Below are 26,795 nucleotides of genomic sequence, written 5' to 3'. Positions count from 1 at the left end.
TCAACTATGTGATTGCATGCAATATAGGATGTAAAGTATGTAATAGCGCTTAGTTTTGTCAATAATGCGAAATAAATTTTGAATTGGATTTTAAAACAGGGAATTGCATTTATAAAGGCTGCATTGATAATCTATATTATTAGATTAAAGATTCATCTAAAAATGGAATTTGTCAAGCAATTTGTGATTAAGGTTATTAAAATGATATGAACACAAATTTATGTGTTAACCTGGTACAATGCTCATTTACTTTTAACTCATAAACAGGAATAAGCTCAGTTTTAGAGCCTATAAGTAGGATATTATCATCAAATCCTTAATAATTTCTTTTAGTGTATTCATCATATATAAACATATAGCTATTATCAACTGGAAGATATGTTTATACAGAGCCTTTATTGTCTAATCTTAATTATGTAGAATATTTTTAAGGAAATTTCTACATTTTTTTAATTGATACAACATTAGTGAAATGGAACTTAGAAAGTAATATAAAAGAGTCTTTTGGTTTTAATATTTAAGGAGATGTAGACAAGAGTAGTTTAATTACATAAATTAATTAAAGATATTCAACATTAATTACTTTTGATAAAAAGACTTACAAAGTATATATTACATTATTATTAGACTAATCTTCATTTGTGACTTTTAACTCGTTTATTACTATTGACAACTCTCTTAATTTGAGCTATTATTTTTATAATGGCTTCATTTTTTCATCAACCATCAACGGAGGAATTTAAATTTAATAAATCATTATTAATTAAAATAGTAAGATAAGCCTATAGTATATTACAAATAATCATTTGTGTGATTAAATAGCTGGAGTTAATTTTTTAAAAGTAATTGGCTACTAAAATGAATAATTTATTGTTGCCTTGCAAAAATAATCTTACTATTTGGTTTTAAGTAAGTCCACATGCCAAAAATTGTAAGTAAATTAATTAATTTCAAAAATCTATGAGTTAACATTGGTAACCAATAATTATTACATTCTTCAACTATAGACAATAGTCTAAATTTTAGATATTAATTTAAACCAAATTTCGTAAGTTTAAATTTAAAATTTGATTATTGATTCTATCACAATTATTATTTCTGACTAATTGATAATAGTAATTCTAATTGATGATAACTAATCATTATAATTATTTAATTTAGATCTTTAGAGTTTATAGTTAGAATAAACCTTCTAATAATAGTTAAAAGATAGTTAAGCTACTTAAATATAATTAGTTTCATAAAATTATGATAATATTAGTAAAATAAATTCATTTTAAATTATGGTATATTATAAGTATTTGGAATCATTTTCATTCAATTTAATAGGAAAAGATATATAGTTAAAAAATTAATACTTTCTTAAGCCATTCTAAAGAAAATTTAATGATGCTTATTCAGCTATCTAATCAATGGACTCTAATGATAACAGCAATTTAGTAACTTTTACTACTTCTGGTGGATAAATTTTTACTTGGGATTACTCATCAGCTATGCAACCAAACTTATTAGACTCAACCTACATTTAAAACTATGGTTCTTTGAAATCAGTTTAATTTTTAACTGATAATAGTATTTTAATCTTATCTGAAAGTAATATTCTAGCTTTTGATGTACTTCACTCTTAGATCTTGTAAACTTGGGAATTTTTGAAACCTAATTCTAAAATGGTGAATAAATTTATATTCTCATTAAATGGCTTATCTTTTCTGCTATACGATTCATGCTTTAATGTTTTTGATCAAAGTTTTAAATTTATTTTTTAAGACTGCTCTTAAATTTTTGATGATGAAATTATTTAAGCAAAGCTAGATGTATCTTTTTATTTGGTGATACAGAAAAGATTTACCATATTAGTATTTAAAGTAGATTTAAATAATCAAAAATTAATTTAATAAGGATAATTTTAAAGCTTGATTTAAATTTAAATATGGAAAATAAAAAATTTTCCTTTGAGCTATTAAATTAATAATAATGTTGTTTTTGAACTATCCGTTTTTTTTGCTGATAAATCTTTTATTATATTTACTGAGTAATTAAACCAAATAATAAAATTTTTAAATATACCTCTTTCTTAGGGTATAGATATTAGTTTTGTATATGATGATCCATATGACAATATATATGTAATAGGAGGATTAAGTAGCTCTAAATCAGACTTAAAATATACAGCTTATGCTGTATTTAAAAATTAATCTAAAGTTTTTTATGCTTTTGGTTAAAGTGGATTGAATAAAATATTTCCTGTCTAAAAATACCTAAATTATAATAATTAAATTGAATATGGATTTAAATCTAGCTTAGTTTTGAGTTATTTAACTGCAATTTAAAATTTTAGTTTTAATGTATAAAATTAAGAAAGCTTTATGGATTAGATAGCTATTTCATAATAGGTTTATATGAGTACATTTTAGATGATTAAATAATAAGAATTTTTTACATATGGAGATAGTAATGGTTTAATGACTATAGATGCTACTAAAACATAGTACTATTAGAAAGTATATGAGTTAGACTCCATTTTAATATAAAATAATGATTTTATTTAAAAAGTGTATTAAAGTTTATAGCTTCAAAAATATTTTATCATTAAATCTAATATCATGATATATAATCTATTGACAAATGAGTTTATAGAATAAATTAATTTTGAAAATTCTTCAAATTCAACTATTAAATTCTTCAATATTACAGATTCATAATCAATTATTTGCCTAAAAGATAATTAACTTTTAGTTAAAAGTTATTTGACAAACAAAATTTATACTTATAATAGTATGTCTAATGTTACAAGTTGTCTTTTAAATAGTAGCATCATTTACTTATATGGATCAGGTATTACTATTCTTGACCTTTATTTGAATGAATAAAAATAATTAATTAATGATGTTGATAATTCTAAGTTTTAATTTTGCTAGATAAGCCCTATAATTTTAGTTTGCAAACAAGAATCTTCCCTAATGAAAATATTTAACAAAACTGACCTCTAAGTTATTAATTCTTTTAATTAGATATTAATTAGCAGCTAATACTCATTTTAGGTTGATGATTATTTACAAAGAATAATTTTATTTGCTGAAAATATTGAAGTATATAATTTCAATGGATAATATATATTCTCCATATAATCTATCAATTAGAATATTGTTGACTTGTAAATTCATAAAAATGATATTTCAGTTCTTTTGACATCAAGTAAGTTAATTAAATAAATTATTTTTAGCAATTTTAATTAATTAATTATTTAGGCATATAGATTTTTGATAGATAAAGTTTCGAATTTAGAGGAGAAATTCAAAGCCCTCAAGGATTTAAAATCATTAATTATAGCTACATTCCTTAATTGAATCAATTAGCTTTCTATTTAGAATCCATAATTTTAGGTCAAATATTTACTGCCAGCCTTGACAACTTAGCAATTGTAATGAAATTTACAAGTAGTTATACTTAGAACCAACCATCTAAGGCTGTAGCTTATTAATATGACAAAGATTAAAACTTATTTATATTACTAGATGAAGTAGGTAATCTTCTATCTATTGATTATGAAAATTAATTTTTAACATACTAAATAACGAAATTAGTAGAGTTTGATAATAATTCTTAATTCAAGATTCTTGGATTTGACTTAGATTTCCAAAATAATAACTTATTTGTTTATACTTAAACTTAAATTTTTAAGACATGTTTTGGAGATTTAAATAAACCTGTTATAAAATTTAGAACAGATAAAAAGAAGTTTTTTTCTTAAGTTAATTAATAATAATAATCTCAAATTAATATTATTGATAACATCTTTATGATAGCAGGTGATCAAGGTTTACTATATAAATATTAGAATACTTCTTTTGAGTATTATTCTTAATTCAATGAGGAAATTTAAGAATTAACTTATGATTAAAATAATCAATTATTAATAATAGCTCTTTCATAATCATTTATGATTTATTCAAATTTCAATAAAAGTTCTCTTGATATTCCAAATACACAACAAAATAGTTATAATACCATTCATTTAAACAGCCCTTTCTTATCTTTTATTTGCAATGATATTTACATAACTAAAGATATGTAAATATATCACTATGATTTTGTTAATAAGTAAATTATTCATTAAATTTCACTAGATAAGCCTAATTTATATATTCGAAAATAAATTTGCTCAATTTAATCTAATTATGTTTTTCTTGGTTTAAGTAATGGTGATGTAATCATCTACAATAGATAAACATATTATTAATTGAAAATTACTTTGATTCAGTAATAACAAGGATAAATTTACCAGAATTTACAAATTGGGGAATTGATTGAAACCTCAACAGATCTCTGGGTTTGTTATCCTAGTGGTTATGGAATTTTTAGGATAAAGATTTCAGACTTAAGCTATTCTCAAACATTAAACTTTAATAATCTAAAAACTTTCTAACAGTTCAAGAATCTTTATGTAATGATCTTTGAAGTTGATCAAAATAACAATAGGTTATTCTTAAGTTTTGTAGGTGAAAGCTTACTAAGAGTTTTAGACTTTTAAGGTAATATCATCTAGTATATATCTTTACCTGGATTGATGTATAATAAATTGAAGATAACCCAATATCATCTATTAGCTTACACAACTTTTCATATAATGATTTATGATAGGAATTCTTTAGTGTATATATCAAGAATTAGAAGAAATAATTTTTATGACTTTATTGTTAATATTGAGGAAGTGGCTGGTTAATATTTACTATTATTAACAGAAACTAAATATGAAATGTTTTATATTAACTAAACTGCTTTTGAAGCTAATTTAATGGATCAAATTCAGATCTAAAGTGCAACTTTTATGAGCATTTCTTAAAATAATTAGTAATATCCACCTAATTCATAAACCTATGATTAAATTATGCAAGTTTTAATGCTTTCATAAAGCTAAGTTTATGAATAGCGATATAATTTAAATTTTGAAGGTAATCTAAAAATGGATAAAGTTTGTACTATTGATATATCTGTTAGCTCTTTATAAGATATTACAATAACTGCTAATAATATATAGCCAGTGCAGTTTTCAGATACTTGCTAAAGAAATATGATTCCTGTTTAGGACTCAAGCTCTAATAATAAATGGGATATATCATTATAAAATAGTGATATAAGAAATGTAAATTTTAATGATACTCTCAACAGTGCCATTTAAGTTTAATCTATATAGATGGAAAAATGTTCATAAAATTATATATGCTAGACATTTCAAATATATTAAGACTCATTTTTGTCTTTTAGCAAATAGGTTGTATAAATAAGAGACTTCAACTTTGATTTTTAGTATTTCTAGGGCAATATTTAATTTTTTAGAAAATCAGATAAAGTGATATTTGATAATATTTAGATTTAAAACTAGAATTTAACTAATATCTCATTTTAATTTTACAATATGACATAAGTTGTTTTAAATAAAATTAATTTTATCAATAATTTAAGAGTACCCTCTAATTAAATTGATAATATAAATGATGTATTATTCTATTTTGAAAATACTTATACAGTGTATTTATATAACCTAGTTATTGATAATTAAAGCTAAAAGAATATTAGCTTTTCGGGTTTAATTGGAGCTAAAAATGTATCTTCTATGAATATTTTTAATTTAGTAATAAAAAATTCTTAAGTTTCTGTCTTAACAAATATTATAGATGTTGAAAACCTTACTGTTAATAATCTTTAAATAATAAATTGCTCATCAATAAACTCTAATTAAGGTATATATTTATTAAACATAATAGGAGTAATTAATAATAATCTCTCAGATATTATTATTTAAAATAATTTTAATCTACTTTTTATTTTTACCACTAATGTCATTTAAGAAAATAGTGTTTAAAAGAATCTCTAAAATGATTAGATAATATTAAATAACATATAAATAATTAATAATTAAATTCTATACTCTGATAGTGAATCGCTAGTATAAATTAAAAATACTTTATCTTTCATTATAAATATTATATACTAATTTAATTAAGGAAACATATCTGTAAATGAATCATTTAAATTAAAAATTCAAGACAGCTTTTTTTAACAAAACAAATGCTTAAATGGAGGAGCTTTATCAATTTATTCTAGTTAAGAAATAATTTTATTATAAAATACAACATTTTTTTAGAATCAAGCAATTGCTAGCGGTGGAGCTATTTACATAGAAAATACAAATGCATAGATTTTTATGGATGATAAGGTAATGATATTACATAATTAGGCTCTTATTGGTGGTGGATTAAGACTATTCAATAAGTAGTCAAATTATCCTTAATAATTAAATAAATATTATTAATATTAAATATTTAATAATAGTGCTGAATTGTACGGTAAAAATTTTGCATCTTTCATTTAAAGTGCAACTATTGGAGTTTTTTACAACGAAACAACAAATATAATCAATGCAAATAATAACGATAATAGTTAATCTCAAATAGAATATAACATTATATTACCTGAAAAAATGGGCATTGCTGATCAACAAAAATATTAAAAAATTCTCTAGATATTTAAATTTTAGAGTGGAGGTGAGGTTAGCCTTTTTATAAAGTTAATTGATTCAGAAGGAACATATTTAAATTTTTCACTTTTAAAGTTTTAGCAGAATACTTATCCTACTTCAATAATTGAGGAATTGAATATCATTTAATTTAAAATTTAGCCGATTACTTTAGATCAAAATGTAGTTATCGGTGGACATAATATCATAACAATTTAGAATTTTGATGAGAAAAATAATTAATTTGTATTTAATTAGATTAAAATATCGAGTATGCCAAACTAAACGACATATTTAACAATCAATCTTAATACTCTCTAAAGTACAGCTATGCTTCCAATTTAGTTATAGATTTATATGAGAGTTTGTTTAATTGGAGAAGTAGTTTAAATAATCGGAAATAATATTTATAGCTGCTATTCATGTCCTTCTGGACAGTTCTCACTGACTGATCCTACATAAGACTAGTTTTGGCATAACAACATATCAAAAGAGAATAAAATTTAATAAACTAATTAAAATTTAAATAAAACAGAGTGCTAAAAATGTCCAGATTCTACTTCTATATGCTAAAATAATACAATTATCCTAAAATAAGGATACTGGAGAAAGAATTAAAATTCTTCTGAAATAATTTAATGCTCTTCTATTTTTAATGCTTGTAATAATGAGGATTAAACTAGCAAATATGGTTGTCTTAGGGGTTATATAGGACCAACTTGTAGGTCTTGCGATATAAATGGATAGGTTTGGGATGGAGAAAAATATTCATAGTCATATTATAATTAAATGAAATGTAATTTATGTAGCACAATAAAATTTAATATAATAGTGACTTCAATAGCTATCTTATTGCTAATATTATATTTCTTTATAAGTACAGGCATTTTTATTGACTCCTTTACTCATTCATCTATTTGCTTATATTTAAGAAAGGCCAGCATGATTCCTATTTCAAAAAACTAAATTAAAGATTAATCAAGCTTCTACTTAAAAATTCTGATAAATTATATTTAAATTTCCAGTGTTTTGGTTGCTTAATAGCCAAATATTTTTCCAATCATTTTAGAAATTTTACCTAATTTCATGAATGATCCAAATTCCTAAATCGCATTAAATATAAATTGTTTGGTAAGTTAATCATTAGTTTAAAAATATAGTCCTGTCCATACTACTTAAGTCTTATAAGCTATTTTACCTCTTATTTTTTTAACAATGTCTGTTTTAATAGCTGTAATTTTTAAATTACTGAAACTATTTAGAATAAATAAATTCTATTTATACAATCTTATTAACCTGATATTTGTATTCTTTCAGCCAAACTAGATAAATTTTTTCTCAAAATAATTAACTTGTACCTAAATTGGATCAGAATTTTATGTCACTTCTGATTTGACAATTAAATGCGGAGATAAATAGTATGATGCATTCACTAAGATTTTAGCTATACCACTTATTATAACTTGGAGTTTATCCCCTCTAATAATTTTATTTTTTTTGAGAAAGAGATCGTAGATTCTTTAAACATGCTTCTCAATATATTATTTTGGTTATTATTATCAAGAATATAAAGAATAATTTTATTATTGGGAGTTTATTCGCAACTACTTAAGAGTAATTATTGTTGTTACATTTACTTTAACTTCTTAGTCCTTGCTTTTAAGTTTTTAAATAGTCTTGCTTATTCTATTCTTATATATTATGACTAGCTTGTATTTACTTCCATTCAGAAATAAATACTTATAGAAATTTGACCTATTTTGCTATTTAATTTTAACTATCAACTCAACTCTTTCTACATTCAACCAATCATTAAATTATTTTACTTTAACCGTATTGATATTCTGCCTTCATTATGGTTTCATGCTGATCATATTATTGGCTATTATTTTATTCAAAATTAATAACCCTTTAACTATGTTCGGAAGAATTTTTAGCAAATTGTTATTGTTGATATTACCTACCTCTCTTTATAAAAGATTTTATAAAAATGTTAAGACTAATTGGAAAACATTTATTTTATGGAAAAAAGTTTTAAAAAACTTAAAATTAATTGTTTAGTTAAAAGCTTTAGAAAATTTTAGCTAGGAACAATTAGAACTTTAACAGAATCAAAAGAATTTATGTAAAATTATAATTTTATTTTTTAAATAATTTTATCTATTATTTTATTACTAAAAGCAACAATTATATAAAAAATTCAAAGTTAAAGTCCAAAGTAAAATATAAAAAATCATTATATGCTCAGTTTAATTAGTGGCTCAGCTACCAATAGATTTTGTAATTTACTTAAATTTTAATCTTTAACTAATGAATTCAATTATTTTTATTTTAGAGGATCAAAGTTTGGGCACAGAAAATCACAAAAGTTTTTACTAAAAAACTAAAGTCTAAACTAACATTGATAAAAATAGTGAATAGTTATCATTTTCTGTAATTAATCAAAAGTAAATTGAATCAAAGTAGATTTCTAATATTGATGAGTCTAGTAATTTATTTAAAGATCACTCATTAAAAATTCAAAGGTTTGATTTAAATTATGAGACCAAATTTAAAATGAAGAAATAATTAGATTTACATTAAGATTATTTATATTAACAAAAATAATGTTAAAATAGTTTATGATAGTAAAATATTGTTTTTGTTTATCATTTATTGTAAAATTAAATCATTATTTATTTTATTAATTGACATTTTTATATAAAAAATTAAAATTTCATTCTCTATGTAATAGGAGGACTAAGTAGCTCTAAATCAGCCTTGAAATACACAGCTTATGCAGTATTTAAAAATTAATCTTAAATTTTTTATGTTTTTGGTTAAAGTGGATTGAATAAAATATTTCCTGTTTACAAATACCTAAATTATAATAATCAAATTTAGTATGGATTTAAATCTAGCTTAGTTTTGAGTTTTTTAACTGCAATTTAAAATTTCAGTTTTAATGTTTAAAATAATGATAACTTTATGAATTAGATAGTTATTTCATAATATGTTTATATGAGTACCTTTTAGATGATTAAGTAATAAGAATTTTTTACATTTGGAGATAGTAATGGTTTAATGACTATAGATGCTACTATAATATAGTACTATTAGAAAGTATATGAGTTAGACTCAATTTTAATTTAAAATAATGACTTCATTTAAAAGGTTTATTAAAGTTTGTAACTTCAAAAATATTTTATCATCAAATCTAATATCATGGTATATAATCTATTGACAAATGAGTTTATAGAATAAATAAACTTTGAAAATTCTTCCAATTCAGTTATCAAATTCTTCAAAATTACAGATTCATAATCAATTATTTGCCTGAAAGGTAATTAACTTTTAGTTAAAAGTTATTTGACAAACAAAGTTTATACTTATAGTATTATGTCTTATGTTACAAGCTATTTATTAAATAATAGCCTCATTTACTTATATGGATCAAGTATTACTATTCTTGACCTTTAATTGACAGAATATAAAAAATTAATTAATGATGCTGATAGTTCTAATTTTTAATTTTGCTAGATAAACTCTATGGTTTTAGTTTGCAAACATGAATCTTCTCTAATGAAAATATTTAACTAAACTGACCTCTAAGTTATTAGCTCTTTTAATTAGATATTAATTAGCAGCTTCTACTTATTCTAGGTTGATGATTATTAACAAATAATAATTTTATTTGCTGAAAATATTGAAGTTTATGATTTCAATGGATAATATAAACTCTCCATATAGTCTATAAACTAAAATATTATGGATTTGTAAATTCATGATCATGATATTTCTGTTCTGTTGACATCAAGCAAGTTAATTAATTCAATTATTTTTAACAATTTTAATTAATAATAATTTAATTAAATAGGCATATAGATTTTTGATAGAAAAAGTTTCGGATATAGAGGAGAAATTTAAAGCCAACAAGGATTCAAAATCATTAATTATAGCTACATTCCTTCATTGAATCAATTAGTTTTCTCATTAGAATCCATAATTTTAGGTCAAATATTTACTGCCAACTTAGACAACCTAACAATTATAATGAAATTTACAAGTGCTTATTCTTATAACCAACCATCTAAAGCTGTAGCTTATTAATACGATAAAGATCAAAAGAAGTTTTGTAAAATTATAATTTTATTTTTAAAAAAATAATTTTATCTATTATTTTATTACTAAAAGCAACAATTATATAAAAAATTCAAAGTTAAAGTCCAAATCATAATATAAAAAATCATTGTATGCTCAGCTTAGTAAGTGATTCAGCTACCAATAGATTTTGTAATTTATTTAAATTTTAATCTTTAACTAATAAATTCAACTAATTATATTATTTTAGATGATCAAAGTGTGGGCACAGAAAATCAAAAAGCTAAAATATAAACTAATATTGATTAAAATAGTGAATAGTAAATATTTTCTGAAATAAATCAAAGTTAAATTGAATCAAAGTAGATTTCAAATATTAAAGAATCTATTAATTTATTTAAAAATGATTCTTTAAAAGTTCAAAGGTTTGATTCAAATTATGAGACCACATTTAAAATAAAGAAATAGTTAGATTTATGTTAAGATTATTTATTTTAACAAAAATGATGTTAAAATAGTTTATGATTGTAAAATTTTGTAGTAAACATATCATTTATTGTAATCTAAATCATTATTTATTTTAATTGACAAAATATTTACTTTAAATTATTAAAATTTTTACTTAATTTATTTATTATTTTATTTTAAAAAACAATTTATCAAAATTTTTGATCAGTAAATAATTTCATTTAAGCTTCTGTTTATAAGAAAAACTAATTATTAATATTTAGTGTAACAGTAAAAATTAAATCAAAATTTTAAAGCTTGAATTTACTAAAAAGCAAAGTAACCAATATCATATCTCATATTATAATTTGAATAATATAAAATTAATTAAATTTTATATTTTGCAAGTACAATATTATACAAGAATTTAAACTAATATACTGAAGACAGAAAACAAATAAGTGAGATACAGTTAGTAATATATTTATAAATAAACTAATTTTTTTACTGTTTATTAAAGATAAATAGGATGAAAAATAAATAACAATCCCAAATCTTATTTCAATAATAATTTAAATAAAAAAATCTTGCACTATTATTTAAATTTTTTCTGTAGCTGAGAAGCTACACTTTAAAATTAATTGAAAATAAATAAAATTAATTAATTTTTAAATTTTATGTTATTTTATATTTTTATATTTATTTGTTTACTTTTTAATTAAAAATAAATAATTTTAATTTTATTTTATTAGAATTAAAAAATAATATTTAGATTTATTGAAAATTAGTTTTATGTTGTATTTCCTTTTCTCATTTTATTTAATTAAAATATTAATTAATGTATTTATTAATAAATTATCAAATCTATCATTATATAAAAAATTTATTTTTAAGTTTGTTTGTTAAGATTAAAATTATTGATAATATATTTATTATTTTGGTTGAAAAATAAGAATATTTGGTGTTATTAGTGTAGAAAATATTTAATTTAATTTATTAAAATAATTATGTTAATTTATTTCATTTTTAAAATAAATTCTTAAATATAATTTTAAATAAGAAAAGTCAATAATTACTAACAAGCAAAACAACGTTTTATTTTTTTAATATAAAGTATATCACATATTATTTACGAAATGCAATTTCAGTAATCACTTATTTTACATAGTTAGATAAGAAATAGTTCAGACAGGTCTGTTATACTTAATAAAGAGATTTGTCTTAAATTATAAATTAATAATTTGGATAATTAATCAATTAAACTTCCACTTCTACAAAAAGTAATGAAAATTTTATACGCGCTTAAAATTGTTATTTTAATCAACTATGTCTTTGCATGCAATATAGGATGCAATGTATGTAATAGCGATAAGGTTTGTCAATAATGCGAAACAAATTTTGAATTAGATTTTAAAACAGGGATTTGCATTTATAAAGGCTGCAGTGATAATCTATATTATTAGATTAAAGATATATCTAAAAATGGAATTTGCCAAGCAATTTGTGATTAAGGTTATTAAAATGACATGAACACACATTTATGTGTTAACTTGGGGTAATGTTCATTTACGTTTAACTCATAAACAGGAATAAGCTCAGTTTTAGAGCCAATAAGTAGGATCTAACCATCAAATTCTTAATAATTTATTTTGGTTTATTCATCATATATAAACATATAGCTATTATCAACTGGAAGACATATTTACACAGCACCTTTTTTGCCTAATCTTAACTATGTAGAATATTTTTAAGGAAATTTCTACATTTTTTTAATTGATAAAACATTGGCAAGATGGAACTTAGAAAGTAATACAAAAGAGTTTTTTGGCTTTACTATTTAGGGAGATGTGGACAAAAGTAGTTTAATTACATAAATTAATTAAAGATATTCAATATTAATTACTTTTGATAAAAAAATTAACAAAGTATACATTACATTATTATTAGACTAATCTTAATTAATAGCTTATAACTCATCTATTAGTATAGATAACTCTCTCAATTTGAGCTATTATTTTTATAATGGCTTCATTTTTTCATCAATCATCAACGGAGGAATTTAAATTTAATAAATAATTATTAATTCAAATAATAAGATAACTCTATAATATATTACAAATAAGCATCTTTGTGATTAAATAGTTGGAGTTAATTTTTTAAAAGTAATTGGCTACTAAAATGAATTTTTTATTGTCGCTTTGCAAAAATAATCTTTCTATTTGGTTTTAAGTAAGTCCACATGCGAAGTATTGTAAGTAAATTAATTAATTTCAAAAATCTACGAGTTACAATCTTAAACCAATAAATATTACATTCTTCAACTATAAACAATAATCTAAATTTTAGATATTAATTTAAATAAAATTGCGTAAGTTTAAATTTAGAATTTTATTATAGACTCAATCACTATTATTATTTCTGACTAATTAATAATAGTAACTCTAATAGATAGTAACCAATCATTATAACTATTTAATTTAGACCTTTAAAGTCTTCAGTTAGAATAAACATTCTCAAAATAGCTAAAAGATAGTTAAGCTACTTAACTATAATTAATATCATAAACTTATGATAATACTAATAAAATAAATTCATTTTAAATCATGGTTTATTATAAGTATTTGTAGTCATTTTCATTTGATTTAATAGGAGGAAAAAATATATAATTAAGAAATCAATACTTTCTTAAACCATTCTAAAGAAAGTCTAATGACGCCTAATCAGCTATCTAAGCAATGGACTCTAATGAAACCAGCAATTTAGTATCTTTTTCTACTTCTAATGGCTAAATATTTACTTGGGATTACTCATCTGCTATGCAACCAAAGCTATTAGACTCAACCTACGTTTCAAATTATGGTTCTTTGAAATCAATTTAATTTTTAACTGATAATACTATTTTAATTTTATCTGAAAGTAATATTCTAGCTTTTGATGTACTTCACTCTTAGATCTTGTAAACTTGGAAATTTTAGAAACCTAATTCTAAAATGGTGAATAAATTTGTTTTCTCATTAAATGGGTTATCTTTTCTGTTATATGATTCATGCTTTAATGTTCTTGATCAAAATTTTAAATTAATTTTTAAAGACTGCTCTTTAATTTTTGACGATGAAATTATTTAAGCATAGCTAGATGTATCTTTCTATTTGGTGATACAGAAAAGATTTAGCATATAGGTATTTAAAGTAGATCTAAATAATCAATAATTAATTTAAAAAGGATATTATTAAAGCTTGATTTAAATTTAAATTTGGAAGATTAAAAGTTTCCCTTTAAACTATTAAATTGATAATAACATTATTTTTGAATTAGCCATTTTTTTTGCTGACAAGTCTTTTATGATATTTACTGAGTAATTAAACTTAATAATAAAATTTTTAAATATACCTCTTTCTTAGGGTATAGATATTAGCTTTGTATATGATGATCCATATGATAATCTCTATGTAATAGGAGGACTAAGTAGCTCTAAATCAGCCTTGAAATACACAGCTTATGCAGTATTTAAAAATTAATCTTAAATTTTTTATGTTTTTGGTTAAAGTGGATTGAATAAAATATTTCCTGTCTACAAATACCTAAATAATAATAATCAAATTTAGTATGGATTTAAATCTAGCTTAGTTTTGAGTTTTTTAACTGCAATCTAAAATTTCAGTTTTAATGTTTAAAATAATGATAACTTTATGAATTAGATAGCTATTTCATAATAGGTTTACATGAGTACATTTTAGATGATTAAGTAATAAGAATTTTTTACTTATGGAGATAGTAATGGTTTAATGACTATAGATGCTACTAAAAAATAGTACTATTAGAAAGTATATGAGTTAGACTCAATTTTGATATAAAATAATGACTTCATTTAAAAGGTTTATTAAAGTTTGTAACTTCAAAAATATTTTATCATCAAATCTAATATCATGGTATATAATCTATTGACAAATGAGTTTATAGAATAAATAAACTTTGAAAATTCTTCCAATTCAGCTATCAAATTCTTCAAAATTACAGATTCATAATCAATTATTTGCCTGAAAGGTAATTAACTTTTAGTTAAAAGTTATTTGACAAACAAAGTTTATACTTATAGCAGTATGTCTTATGTTACAAGCTATTTATTAAATAATAGCCTCATTTACTTATATGGATCAAGTATTACTATTCTTGACCTTTAATTGACAGAATATAAAAAATTAATTAATGATGCTGATAGTTCTAATTTTTAATTTTGCTAGATAAACTCTATGGTTTTAGTTTGCAAACAAGAATCTTCTCTAATGAAAATATTTAACTAAACTGACCTCTAAGTTATTAGCTCTTTTAATTAGATATTAATTAGCAGCTTCTACTTATTCTAGGTTGATGATTATTAACAAATAATAATTTTATTTGCTGAAAATATTGAAGTTTATGATTTCAATGGATAATATAAACTCTCCATATAGTCTATAAACTAAAATATTATGGATTTGTAAATTCATGATCATGATATTTCTGTTCTGTTGACATCAAGTAAGTTAATTAATTCAATTATTTTTAACAATTTGAATTAATAATAATTTAATTAAATAGGCATATAGATTTTTGATAGAAAAAGTTTCGGATATAGAGGAGAAATTCAAAGCCCACAAGGATTCAAAATTATTAATTATAGCTACATTCCTTCATTGAATCAATTAGTTTTCTCATTAGAATCCATAATTTTAGGTCAAATATTTACTGCCAACCTAGATAGCCTAACGATTTTAATGAAATTTACAAGTAGTTATTCTTAGAATCAACCATCTAAAGCTGTAGCTTATTAATATGATAAAGATTAAAATCTATTTATATTATTAGATGAAGTAGGTAATCTTCTATCTATTGATTATGAAAATTAATTTTTAACATATTAAATAACGAAATTAGTTGAGTATGATAATAAGTCTTAATTCAAGGTTCTTGGATTTGACTTAGATTTTCAAAATAATAACTTATTCGTTTATACTCAAACTTAAATTTTTCAGACATGCTTTGGAGATTTGAATAAGCCTGTTATAAAATTTCGAACAGATAAAAAGAAGTTTTTTTCTTAAGTTAATTAATAATAATAATCTCAAATTAATATTATTGATAACACTTTTATGATAGCAGGTGATCAAGGTTTATTATATAAATATTAGAATAGTGCTTTCGAATATTATTCTTAATTTAATGAGGAAATTTAACAATTGATATATGATTAAACCAGTCAATTATTAATAATAGCTCTTTCATAATCATTTGTTATTTATTCAAATTTCAATAAAATTTCTCTTGATATTCCAAATACCCAGCAAAATAATTATGATACCATTTAGTTAAACAGCCCTTTCTTATCTTTTATTTGCAATAATATTTACATAACTAAAGATATGTAAATCTATCACTATGATTTTGTTAATAAATAAATTATTCATAACATATCTCTAGATAACCCTAATTTATATATTCGAAAATAAATTTGCTCAATTCAATCTAATTATGTTTTCCTTGGTTTAAGTAATGGCGATGTAATCATTTATAATAGATAAACATAATATTAGCTGAAAATTACTTTGGTCCAATAATAGCAAGGATAAATTTATAAGAATTTATAAATCGGAGAACTAATTGAAACCTCAACAGATTTATGGGTTTGTTATCCTAGTGGTTATGGAATTTTTAGGATAAAGATCTCAGACTTAAGTTATTCTCAAACATTAAAATTTAGTAATCTAAAAACTTTCTAGTAATTCAAAAATCTTTATGTAATGATCTTTGAAGTTGATCAAAATAAAAATAGATTATTCTTAAGTTTTGTAGGTGAAAGCTTACTAAGAGTATTAGATTTTTAAGGTAATATCATTTAGTATATATCTCTACCTGGTTTGATGTATAATAAATTGAAGATAACCCAATATCATCTATTAGCTTACACAACTTTTCATATTATGATTTATGATAGAAATTCTTTAGTGTATATCTCAAGAATTAGAAGAAATAATTTTTATGACTTTATCGTTAATATTGAGGAAGTTGCTGGTTAATATTTACTATTATTAACTGAAACTAAATATGAGATGTTTTATATTAACTAAATGGCTTTTGAAGCTAATTTAATGGATCAGATTTAGATTTAAAGTGCAATATTTATGAGTATTTCCTAAAATAATTAGTAATAACCACTTAATTCATAAAGCTATGATTAAATTATGCAAGTTTTAATGCTTTCATAAAGTTAAGTGTATGAATAGAGATATAATTTAAAATTTGAAGGTAATCTAAAAATGGATAAAGTTTGTACTATAAATATATCTGTTGAATCTTTATAAGATATTACCAAAATTACTAATGATATATAATTAGTAAAGTATTCGGATACTTACTAAAGAAGTATGATACCTTAAAAAGATTCAAGTTTTAATAATAAATGGGATATCTCATTAAAAAATACAGATATAAGAAATATTAATTTTAATGGTACTCTCAACAGTATTATTTAAGTGTAATCTGTATAGATGGAGACATGTTCATAAAACTAAATATGCTAATCTCTTCAAATATATTAAGACTCATTTTTAACTTTTACAAAGTAAATTGTTTAAATAAGAGATTTCAACTTAGATTTTTAGTATTTCTAGGGCAATATTTAATTTTTTAGAAAATCAGATAAAGTGATATTTGATAACATTTAGATTTAATACTAAAATTTAACTTGTATCTCATTTTAATTTTACAATATGACATAAGTTGTTTTAAATAAAATTAAAATAATTAATAATTTAAGAGTACCTTCTAATTAAATTGGTATTAAAAATGAAGATGCATTATTCTATTTTGAAAATACTTAAGAAGTTTATTTATACAGCTTAGTTATTGATAATTAAAGTTTATAGAATATTAGCTTTTATGGTTTAATTGGAGCTAAAAACGTATCCTCTATGACTATTTTTAATTTAGTAATAAAAAATTCTTAAATTTCTGTCTTAACTAATATTATAGATGTTGGAAACCTAACTATTAATAATCTTCAAATAATAAATTGCTAATCAATAGATTCTAATTAGGGTATATATTTATTAAATATTATAGGAGCCTTGAATAGCAATCTCTCAGATATTATTATTTAAAATAACATTAATCTACTTTTTATTTTTACCACTAATGCCATTTAAGAAAATAATGTTTAAAAGAATCTTGAAAATGATTAGATAATGGCAAAGAATATACAAATAGTTAATAATTAAATTAAATACTCTGATAGAGAATCTCTAATATCAATTAAAAATAATTACTCTTTCTTTCTAAATATCATATACTAATTTAATTAAGGAAACATAGCATTAAGCGAATCGTTTTAATTAAAAATTCAAGATAGCTTCTTTTAATAAAACAAATGCTTAAATGGAGGAGCTTTATCAATTTATTCTAGTTAAGGAACAATTTAATTACAAAATACAACATTTTTTTAGAACCAAGCCTTAGCCAGTGGTGGAGCTATTTACATAGAAAATACTAATGCAAAAATTTTTATGGATGATAAGGTATAGATATTACATAACTAGGCTCTTATTGGTGGTGGATTAAGACTATTCAATAAGCAGTCAAATTATCCTTAATAATTGAGCCAATTTTATAAAAATTAAATATTTAATAATAGTGCTGAATTATACGGTAAAAATTTTGCATCCTTCATTTAAAGCGCAACTATTGGAGTTGTTTACAACTAAACAACAGATAAAATAAATGGTAATAATAATGATAATAGCTAATCTCAAATATAATATAACATCATTTTACCTGAAAAAATGGAAATTGCTGATCAAAAAAAATATTAAAAAATTCTCTAGATATTTAAATTTTAGAGTGGAGGTGAGGTCAGCCTTTTCGTAAAGTTAATTGATTCAGAAGGAACATACTTAAATTTTTAGCTTTTAAAGTTTTAGCAGAAGTCTTATCCTGCATCAATTATAGAGGAATTGAATATTATTTAATTTAAAATTTAACCGATTACTCTAGATTAAAATGTAGTTATAAGCGGACATAATATCATAACAAGTTAGAATTTTGATGAGAAAAATAATTAATTTTTATTTAATTAAATTAAAATATCAAGCATGCCAAACTAAACAACATATTTAACAATCAATCTTAATACTCTTTAAAGTACAGCTATGCTTCCAATTTAGTTATAGATTTATATGAGAGTCTGTTTGATTGGAGAAGTGGTTTAAGTAATCGGAAATAATATTTATAGCTGCTATTCATGTCCTTCTGGGTAATTCTCACTGACTGATCCTACATAAGACCAGTTTTGGCATTATAACATATCAAAATAGAATATAAATTAATAAACTAATAGATATTTAAATAAAACAGAGTGCTAAAAATGCCCAGACTCTACTTATATATGCTAAAATAATACAATTATCCTAAAATAAGGATACTGGAGAAGTAATTAAAATTCTTCTGAAATAATTTAATGCTCCTCTATTTTTAATGCTTGTAATGATGAGGATAAAACTAGCAAATATGGTTGCCTTAGAGGATATATAGGACCAGTTTGTAGGTCTTGTGATATAAATGGATAGGTTTGGGATGGAGAATAATATTCATAGTCATACTATAATTAAATGAAATGCAATTTATGTAGCACAATAAAGTTTAACATAGTAGTGATCTCAATGGCTATCTCATTGCTTATATTATATTTCTTTATAAGTACTAGTATTTTTATTGATTCCTTTACTCATTCATCTACTTGCTTATATTTAAGAAAGGTAGGTATGATTCCTATTTCAAGAAACTAGATTAAAGATTAATCAAGCTTCTACTTAAAAATTCTGGTTAATTATATTTAAATTTCCAGTGTTTTGGTTGCTTAATAGCCAAATATTTTTCCAATTATTTTAGAACTTTTACCTAATTTCATGAATGATCCCAATTCTTAGATCGGATTAAATATAAACTGTTTGGTAAGTCAATCGTTAGTTTAAAAATATAGTCCTGTCCACACTACTTAAGTCTTATAAGCTATTTTACCTATATTTTTTTTAACTATGTCTGTTTTAATAGCTGTTATTTTGAAATTACTGAAATTATTTAGAATAAATAAATTCCATATATACAATCTTATAAACCTGATATTTGTATTCTTTTAGCCAAACTAGATAAATTTTTTCTCTAAATAATTAACCTGTACATAAATTGGATCAGAATATTTCGTCGCTTCTGATTTGACGATTAAATGCGGAGATGAATAGTACGATGCATTCACTAAGATTTTAGCTATACCACTTATAATAACTTGGAGTTTTTCCCCTCTAATAATTTTATTTTTTTTGAGAAAAAGATCAAAAAATCTTTAAACATGTATCTCAATCTATTAATTTGGTTATTACTTTCAAGAATATAAAGAGTAATTTTATTATTGGGAGTTTATTCGCAACTACTTAAGAGTAATTATTGTTGTTACATTCACTTTAACTTCTTAGTCCTTGATTCTAAGCTTTTAAATAGTCTTGTTTATTCTATTCTTATATATTATGACTAGCTTATATTTACATCCATTCAGAAATAAATACTTATAGAAGTTTGACTTATTTTGCTATTTAATTTTAACGATCAACTCTACTCTTTCTACATTCAACCAATAATTAAATTATTTGATTATATCCGTATTCATATTCTGCCTTCATTATGGTTTCATGCTGATCATATTATCTGCTATTATTTTATTCAAAATTAACAACCCTTTAACTGTGTTTGGAAGAATTTTTAGCAAATTGTTATTTTTGATACTACCTACCTCTCTTTATAAAAGATTTTATAAAAATGTTAAGTCTAATTGGAAAACTTTTATATTATGGAAAAAAGTTTAAACAAACTTATAATTAATTGTTTAGTAAAAAGCTTTACAAAATTTTAGCTAGGAAAAATTACAACTTTAATAGAATCAAAAGAATTTATGTAAAATTATAATTTTATTTTTTTTAATAATTTTATCTTTTATTTTATTACTAAAAGCAACAATTATATAAAAAATTCAAAGTTAAAGTCCATAGCTTAATATAAAAAACCATTATATGCTCAGCTTAGTAAGTGACTCAGCTACCAATAGATTTTGTAATTTACTTAAATTTTAGTCTTTAACTAATTAATTAATGAGTGTTATTATTTTTATTTTAGAGGATCAAAGTGTAGGCATAGAAAATCACAAAAGATTTTAGTAAATAGCTAAAATATAAACTAATATTGAGAAAAATAGTGAAATTTAAACATTTTCTGAAATAAATCAAAATTAAATTGAATCAAAGTAGATTTCAAATATTGAAGAATCTGGTAATTTATTTAAAGATGATTTATAAAAAATTCAAAGGTTTGATTTGAATTATGAGACCAAATTTAAAGTAAAGAAATAGTTAGATTTATGTTAAGATTATTTATTTTAACAAAAATGATGTTAAAATAGTTTATGATTGTAAAATTTTGTTGTTGCTCATCATTTATTGTAATTTAAATCAATAATTATTTTAATTGATATCATATTCACATTAAATAATTAAAATTTTTTACTTAATTTATTTATTATTTTATTTTTAATTTTAAAATTTATTTAAATTATTAAAAACTAAATACAAATCACATGTAAATATATAAAATACTATTATATAAGTTTATTTAATATTATATTAATTTCTATTAGAAAGATAAATAGTTATAGGTGTAACCTATCACTATTTATCTCTCTATTACAAAAAAAAAAATCTGCAATTAGCAATAGTATTATTCATTCTTATTATTAATCTTAAATCAAATTAACTTTTATTTTATGAAAATTTTAAACTACTTCTAAATATTTATAATTTAAGGAGTATGATTTGAAAATGAATTGATATTAATTAAATCTAATAAAAAGTAAATATCTTAAATGAATGAAATTAGAAAAGAAATATAAATGGATAAAATAATTTCAATTTAATTTTAAGAATAATTTTTGTTGAGGAATAAATTTGATTTAGGCTCAAATAATGAAAAAAAATAAGCCAAATGCTTAATTACAGACATTTTTTGTAGTTTTAAAAAAAATCTTATTTAATTAAAGCTAAAATTTTATAAAAACTTATGAAGTAAAATAAAGTTAAATAAAATTTGATAAATAAAATAAATATACATAAATATATATTAATAAATGAATTAATTTATACTCATGTTTTATTTTTCTGATCGACTTTTATAATTTTTGATAATAAATTATCAATTTGTAACATTAGAATTTATATTTTATTGTTGGTCTTAATAATCTTCATTTTCATCAGTAAATATAATTAAACCCTCTTACTCTTTTTATTTAGCCGTTTCTTTTAAATTTTCCTAAATATGATAAAAATTTTACTAATTATAATGTAATTCACCTTAATTTTATCTTATTTAGTTAATTTCATCAAGATTGAAAATTTATGAACTATTAATTTAAGCAGAATTTACATGCTAGTATTTCCTTTAATTTTATTGCTATAAATTTTCCTAAAAAATATTTTTGTTCTTTATTCTGTTTATTATATTGAATGTGTTGATTTTATATCTTAAAAATAAATTAGTTACTTATTTGCTACTTCAAAAATGCTATTCATCTCTTGACCTAGGCAATCTATTAGTTTTTTGTTTAGTGATAACTAGAAGTTACTAATTATTTTATAATAAAAGTAAATATAAAATTAATTAAATTAATAGATGAATATACTTTTGATTAGGTTATTCGACAAGTTTTTAATAATGATTAAACAATTTTTGATAGCAAGAAATTTTAGTTTTTTTTCCTTTTTTGAATTTAATGATTGCTTTAGCTATCACACTAAAATTCTTTATTTAAATTTTTAGCTTTTTTTTATTTTTATTCAATTAGTCTATTTTATTTTTTTATTCCTACTCTTCCTACTTTACTTATTTTAAACTCAAAATAGCTGTATCATCTACCATTTTAATAACTGGTTTTGGAAAAAAGTTAAAAAGAGCTTGCTAATCTTCGTTCAATAAAACTTTCTTTAATTTATCTAATTCCTTAAAATTATTCAAGATTGTAAATATGTCTAAATCTTAGCTTATTTAATTAAAAGCTTTATTAAGTAATTTTATTTAAGGACTTTTAAATAGACGTCCACAAGATAATTAATTTAAAAAATATTTAAAATCCATCCAAAGACTTCTATCTCTGTTTATAACCAAATTGAGCTCTCTATCCAAATATTATTCAGAAGACATTTTTAATTTTTGGAAAGAAGCATATTTTTCTAATTTAATAGGGGATAAAGACATTGACATTCTTTTCGAACCATTATAGTGTTTGTGTTCCTATTCGTCTAAATTTAATTTTGTTAATGTATTTTGAAATTAAGCTTATTTTAAACCTAAAACGAATTCTTCTTTTTGTATTTGCTTTTCAAGTTATTGGTTTAGAGTTTATGCATTTGGATTATCTTTTAAATATAGTTATTTAAAATAAATAGGGGAATCAGACTTTTTTTCAAATTAATTAATTTAATTCTTTTTATCAATAATACCCATATTATTATTTTAAATAATCTTAATATCCTATGCTTAATTTTCATTAAGATGCTATAAATTTAAGTGTATAACTGAGTGGTTTAAATGCTTAGTATAATCTTCTTAGTTTGCTAATATAGAATGGTTTTAAATAAAACTTTTTTCTTAAAAATCTCTTTTTTAATTGCTATCCTTGTCAATAATATTTATTTACTATGAAAAATTTTAAGGTGCTTTGTGATTAGCTTTAGATAAGCTATAATCATTATTTTAAATTAATGGGTTAGTTGCATTTTTTTAATAATCAATTTTTTAATCCAAATTTTCTAAAATACTTTTTAATTTTTCGCTTCTTTTGTTTGGATGATAATTTTTTTAATTTTAATTTTGCGGTTCTAATTCAAAATCATACAATCTATTTGCAAGTTCATTGTAAAACACATAAGTATTATATCTATTTACTTTATTAAATTGAATTAATAAATTTCTATTCTAGATATTTATTTATTTTTACCTAAAAATGCCGAAATCAGAAAGAAAACTTAACAAAATCCACCAATATAGCTGATTACTTGATTTAATTTTAAATAACTTTTATTTGAAAAAGTAGAATAGTTGCTTCTCAAAATATAAAAATCTCCGAATACAGAAAAATTTCCAATTGCATTCTATTATTAAACTTCACTTTATTTAAATTGCAATAATCTTTCAGTGTGGACACTTGAGATAGGAAATATACTCTCGTCTGTTTAAAGCGTTTACTCATTAATGTAAATATTTGCAGTCGTATACATCTGTTTTTATGTTATTGTTTAATTACTTTTAAATATATAATTATTGAAATGAGTGGTAAATGTTATACTGAGCCCATCTAAATGTTGTATATTTGTGAATCAATAAAAGAGGTAATAGATTCTGTAGTCTTTTCAGGGTTTAAAATATTATTAGAAATAAGGAATCTCATTCTTGATTGCTAGTTTATACTAGATTTAATTTTAGAAGAGGACTCACATTATGGATTCCAAGGATTCAAGGGGTTAGCAGTAGTAGAATTTATACAGGGAGTTACAGAAAATTTTATGTAATTGAAATCTTAATTTACAAAAACACCACCAATTTTATATGTTCTATTTTTTCTTGGATAATGAATTAATATTAACTTACAAACTTAGATTACAATATTTTTAATATTATTTATTTACTGTAGACATAAGTAATCTGATATATTTTATTATTAAAAGGCTAGAGTCCAATTAAAATTATAACTAGGGAGATTAATAAAGTGATCAATAGTGCAAGGCTCTAAATACAAAGGAGTCTATGTTTAATAGTAAATCAAATTAATGGTTAATTAATTGTTAATTTCTAATAAATATGAAAATTACTTTTGTGACATTAACTGTACCATCAGGAAATCTATGGACGCTGCTTTAAACTAATGTAATATTGACCATAGGTCTAGATACAAAGTTACTTTAATCATATGAAATCGCTATCATTTACGTGTCTTTACCCAATGTTAATGTTGAAGGTTATGTGTTGTACTAAGTAGAAACAGAATATTACACCTAAGCTTTTATAATTATAAAGTGAGATCATTCATGGATTCTTATAAAAAATCTATTACTTTTGGCAAGCAAATCAGATATCTTTTTTATAATATATATCTTAGTATTTTTATTTTCATAACTTTGAATAAAATATTTTGTAAAAGTAGGATTAATAAAATCTCTTTACGTTTGAATAGCATAGGATAATTATAAAAAAAAAGCATATAGCTGTTACAGATCCACCAAAAGGTGTTCTAAATTAATTATCCTTTTTGTAGCTTAAGTTAACTGAGGCTCCAAAAATGTCAAATTGCTATATTATTTGATAAGGAAGGCAAAATTTAAGCATTCTTAAGTAATTTTTTTTATCTCTACTTTTTAGTTAAAATTTTTTTGATAAGTTATTATTTACCCAAAAAATAAATAAAATATTTGCACTAAAAACCACGCATAACTAAAAAATTTTTAATTTTCTTTTGAATATTATTAAAATGACCATTAATTAAAAAAACTAAATTTACACTAAAAATTAAAGCAGACACTTTTAATAACTAAGCCTAAACCATTTAGTTTCATTTTATAATCTATTTCAATTTTGTTATAAAATTAACAAATATTAAGTCTAAGACTATTTTTATTTTGAAATAGTATAAAATAATTATACATTCAAGTGACTAATAATAATTAACTATCAGAAATCCATGTTTTATGACTAATTAATAATCATTATAAAAATATTTGTAAATAATATGATAAATTAACTAATAGATGTTGAATACAAATTTTTTGATATAAATATTTCTTTTATTTTTTCTTTATTAATTATTATTTTATGTATATTTTTACTTTTAAGTTATTTCTAATTTATTAAATAAATAATTTTGAAGCAGTATTTTTTGAATCAATGGAATCTATCTGATATTTTTATGAATTAAGTCTCCAGTTTTAATTTATTAGAGAGTATAAATAAAATATTCAAAAAATAATTTTACATTATTAAAATTTACTTGATAGAACTATAAAACATACTCTAAAAATGTTAACTGTTTTATATTGATTAATATTTACTTTGAAAAAAAATAAGTATTATTAATTAAAAAAATATACTTTAGAAAGGTGAACTAATTGTTTTATGACAAGTGTTTAGAAGCATTTTAAATACAAATTAAGTTTAGATACTTTTAATATTAATTTAAAGTAAATAATTTAATATTTGTTTTAACTAGAATCATTTTAAATATTTACATATTTTAATTTAGAAAAGAAAAATAAAATTTTAAAAAGAGTAAATTAAAACAAATAGAATCTAATTAATTATTATTTTTAGGTTACATTCATCAAAATAAATCAAATAATCATTAATTTCCATAAAATTAAAAGAAAAAAATTTTCAGAATTAAAAAGCATGTATTTTTGATTTTTATCTAATTTTTGATATAAAAATCAAATGTAAATTTATGAATATGAAATAAAAAATTATTTAGTAAGAGAAAAAAAATAATTTAAATATTTTATTTTTTTAGTAAAAAATTAGAAATAAATTTTATTTAATAACTTTTAATACATTTAAAAAAATTTTTAAATATTAATTTATTTCTACTTTTCCAACAAATAAATTTACAATTTTATAAATTATTTTATATAAAGAGGAA

General features: G+C 21.4%; 7 protein-coding genes across 7 annotated transcripts in view; 4 read left to right on the top strand and 3 right to left on the bottom strand. All coding sequences in view use genetic code 6, as the record gives it.

The window, feature by feature from the left end:
* Positions 1 to 58: 58 nt before the first annotated feature.
* TTHERM_000002619 (hypothetical protein) lies at positions 59 to 445 on the bottom strand (the record flags this gene model as incomplete). The annotated part of the gene is made up of 2 exons (XM_012795628.1): positions 59 to 131; positions 231 to 445. The coding sequence occupies 2 exons, from the start codon at positions 443 to 445 to the stop codon at positions 59 to 61; spliced, it is 288 nt and encodes a 95-aa protein (XP_012651082.1).
* Positions 446 to 3,306: 2,861 nt separating this feature from the next.
* Positions 3,307 to 11,104, top strand: TTHERM_000002618 (transmembrane protein, putative; the record flags this gene model as incomplete). Its single annotated transcript, XM_012795627.1, has 3 exons — positions 3,307 to 8,642; positions 10,691 to 10,789; positions 10,848 to 11,104. Exons 1-3 carry the CDS (start codon positions 3,425 to 3,427, stop codon positions 11,102 to 11,104), a joined length of 5,574 nt encoding a protein of 1,857 aa, XP_012651081.1. The 5' UTR covers positions 3,307 to 3,424.
* A 1,318-nt stretch (positions 11,105 to 12,422) lies between these two features.
* On the bottom strand, positions 12,423 to 12,809 carry TTHERM_000002617 (hypothetical protein; the record flags this gene model as incomplete). The annotated part of the gene is made up of 1 exon (XM_012795626.1): positions 12,423 to 12,809. One exon carries the CDS (start codon positions 12,807 to 12,809, stop codon positions 12,423 to 12,425), a length of 387 nt encoding a protein of 128 aa, XP_012651080.1.
* A 970-nt stretch (positions 12,810 to 13,779) lies between these two features.
* On the top strand, positions 13,780 to 19,984 carry TTHERM_00002590 (transmembrane protein, putative; the record flags this gene model as incomplete). Its single annotated transcript, XM_001008040.2, has 4 exons — positions 13,780 to 15,562; positions 15,623 to 15,898; positions 15,959 to 19,896; positions 19,964 to 19,984. The coding sequence occupies 4 exons, from the start codon at positions 13,780 to 13,782 to the stop codon at positions 19,982 to 19,984; spliced, it is 6,018 nt and encodes a 2,005-aa protein (XP_001008040.2).
* Positions 19,985 to 20,884: 900 nt separating this feature from the next.
* On the top strand, positions 20,885 to 21,439 carry TTHERM_000002589 (hypothetical protein; the record flags this gene model as incomplete). Its single annotated transcript, XM_012795625.1, has 3 exons — positions 20,885 to 21,019; positions 21,077 to 21,175; positions 21,239 to 21,439. 3 exons carry the CDS (start codon positions 20,885 to 20,887, stop codon positions 21,437 to 21,439), a joined length of 435 nt encoding a protein of 144 aa, XP_012651079.1.
* Positions 21,440 to 22,306: 867 nt separating this feature from the next.
* On the bottom strand, positions 22,307 to 25,492 carry TTHERM_00002580 (transmembrane protein, putative; the record flags this gene model as incomplete). Its single annotated transcript, XM_001008039.2, has 9 exons — positions 22,307 to 22,601; positions 22,655 to 22,735; positions 22,794 to 24,054; positions 24,108 to 24,387; positions 24,456 to 24,729; positions 24,796 to 24,911; positions 24,979 to 25,166; positions 25,221 to 25,242; positions 25,331 to 25,492. The coding sequence occupies 9 exons, from the start codon at positions 25,490 to 25,492 to the stop codon at positions 22,307 to 22,309; spliced, it is 2,679 nt and encodes an 892-aa protein (XP_001008039.2).
* A 1,098-nt stretch (positions 25,493 to 26,590) lies between these two features.
* Positions 26,591 to 26,795, top strand: part of TTHERM_000001512 (transmembrane protein, putative) — a gene marked incomplete at both ends in the record, with an annotated part of 722 nt that continues 517 nt past the window's right edge. Inside the window, 2 exons of the mRNA XM_012795624.1 lie at positions 26,591 to 26,626; positions 26,791 to 26,795. The exon at positions 26,791 to 26,795 is cut by the window's right edge and continues 517 nt beyond it. Of these exons, the coding sequence (XP_012651078.1) occupies positions 26,591 to 26,626; positions 26,791 to 26,795 (41 nt within the window). The remainder of the gene's footprint in view (positions 26,627 to 26,790) is intronic.

The sequence above is a fragment of the Tetrahymena thermophila genome, assembly GCF_000189635.1.
Source record: "Tetrahymena thermophila SB210 genomic scaffold scf_8254803, whole genome shotgun sequence".
Lineage (NCBI taxonomy): Eukaryota > Ciliophora > Oligohymenophorea > Hymenostomatida > Tetrahymenidae > Tetrahymena > Tetrahymena thermophila.
Note: the sequence above shows the minus strand (reverse complement) of the source record. Positions and strands in the feature narration are given on the sequence as shown.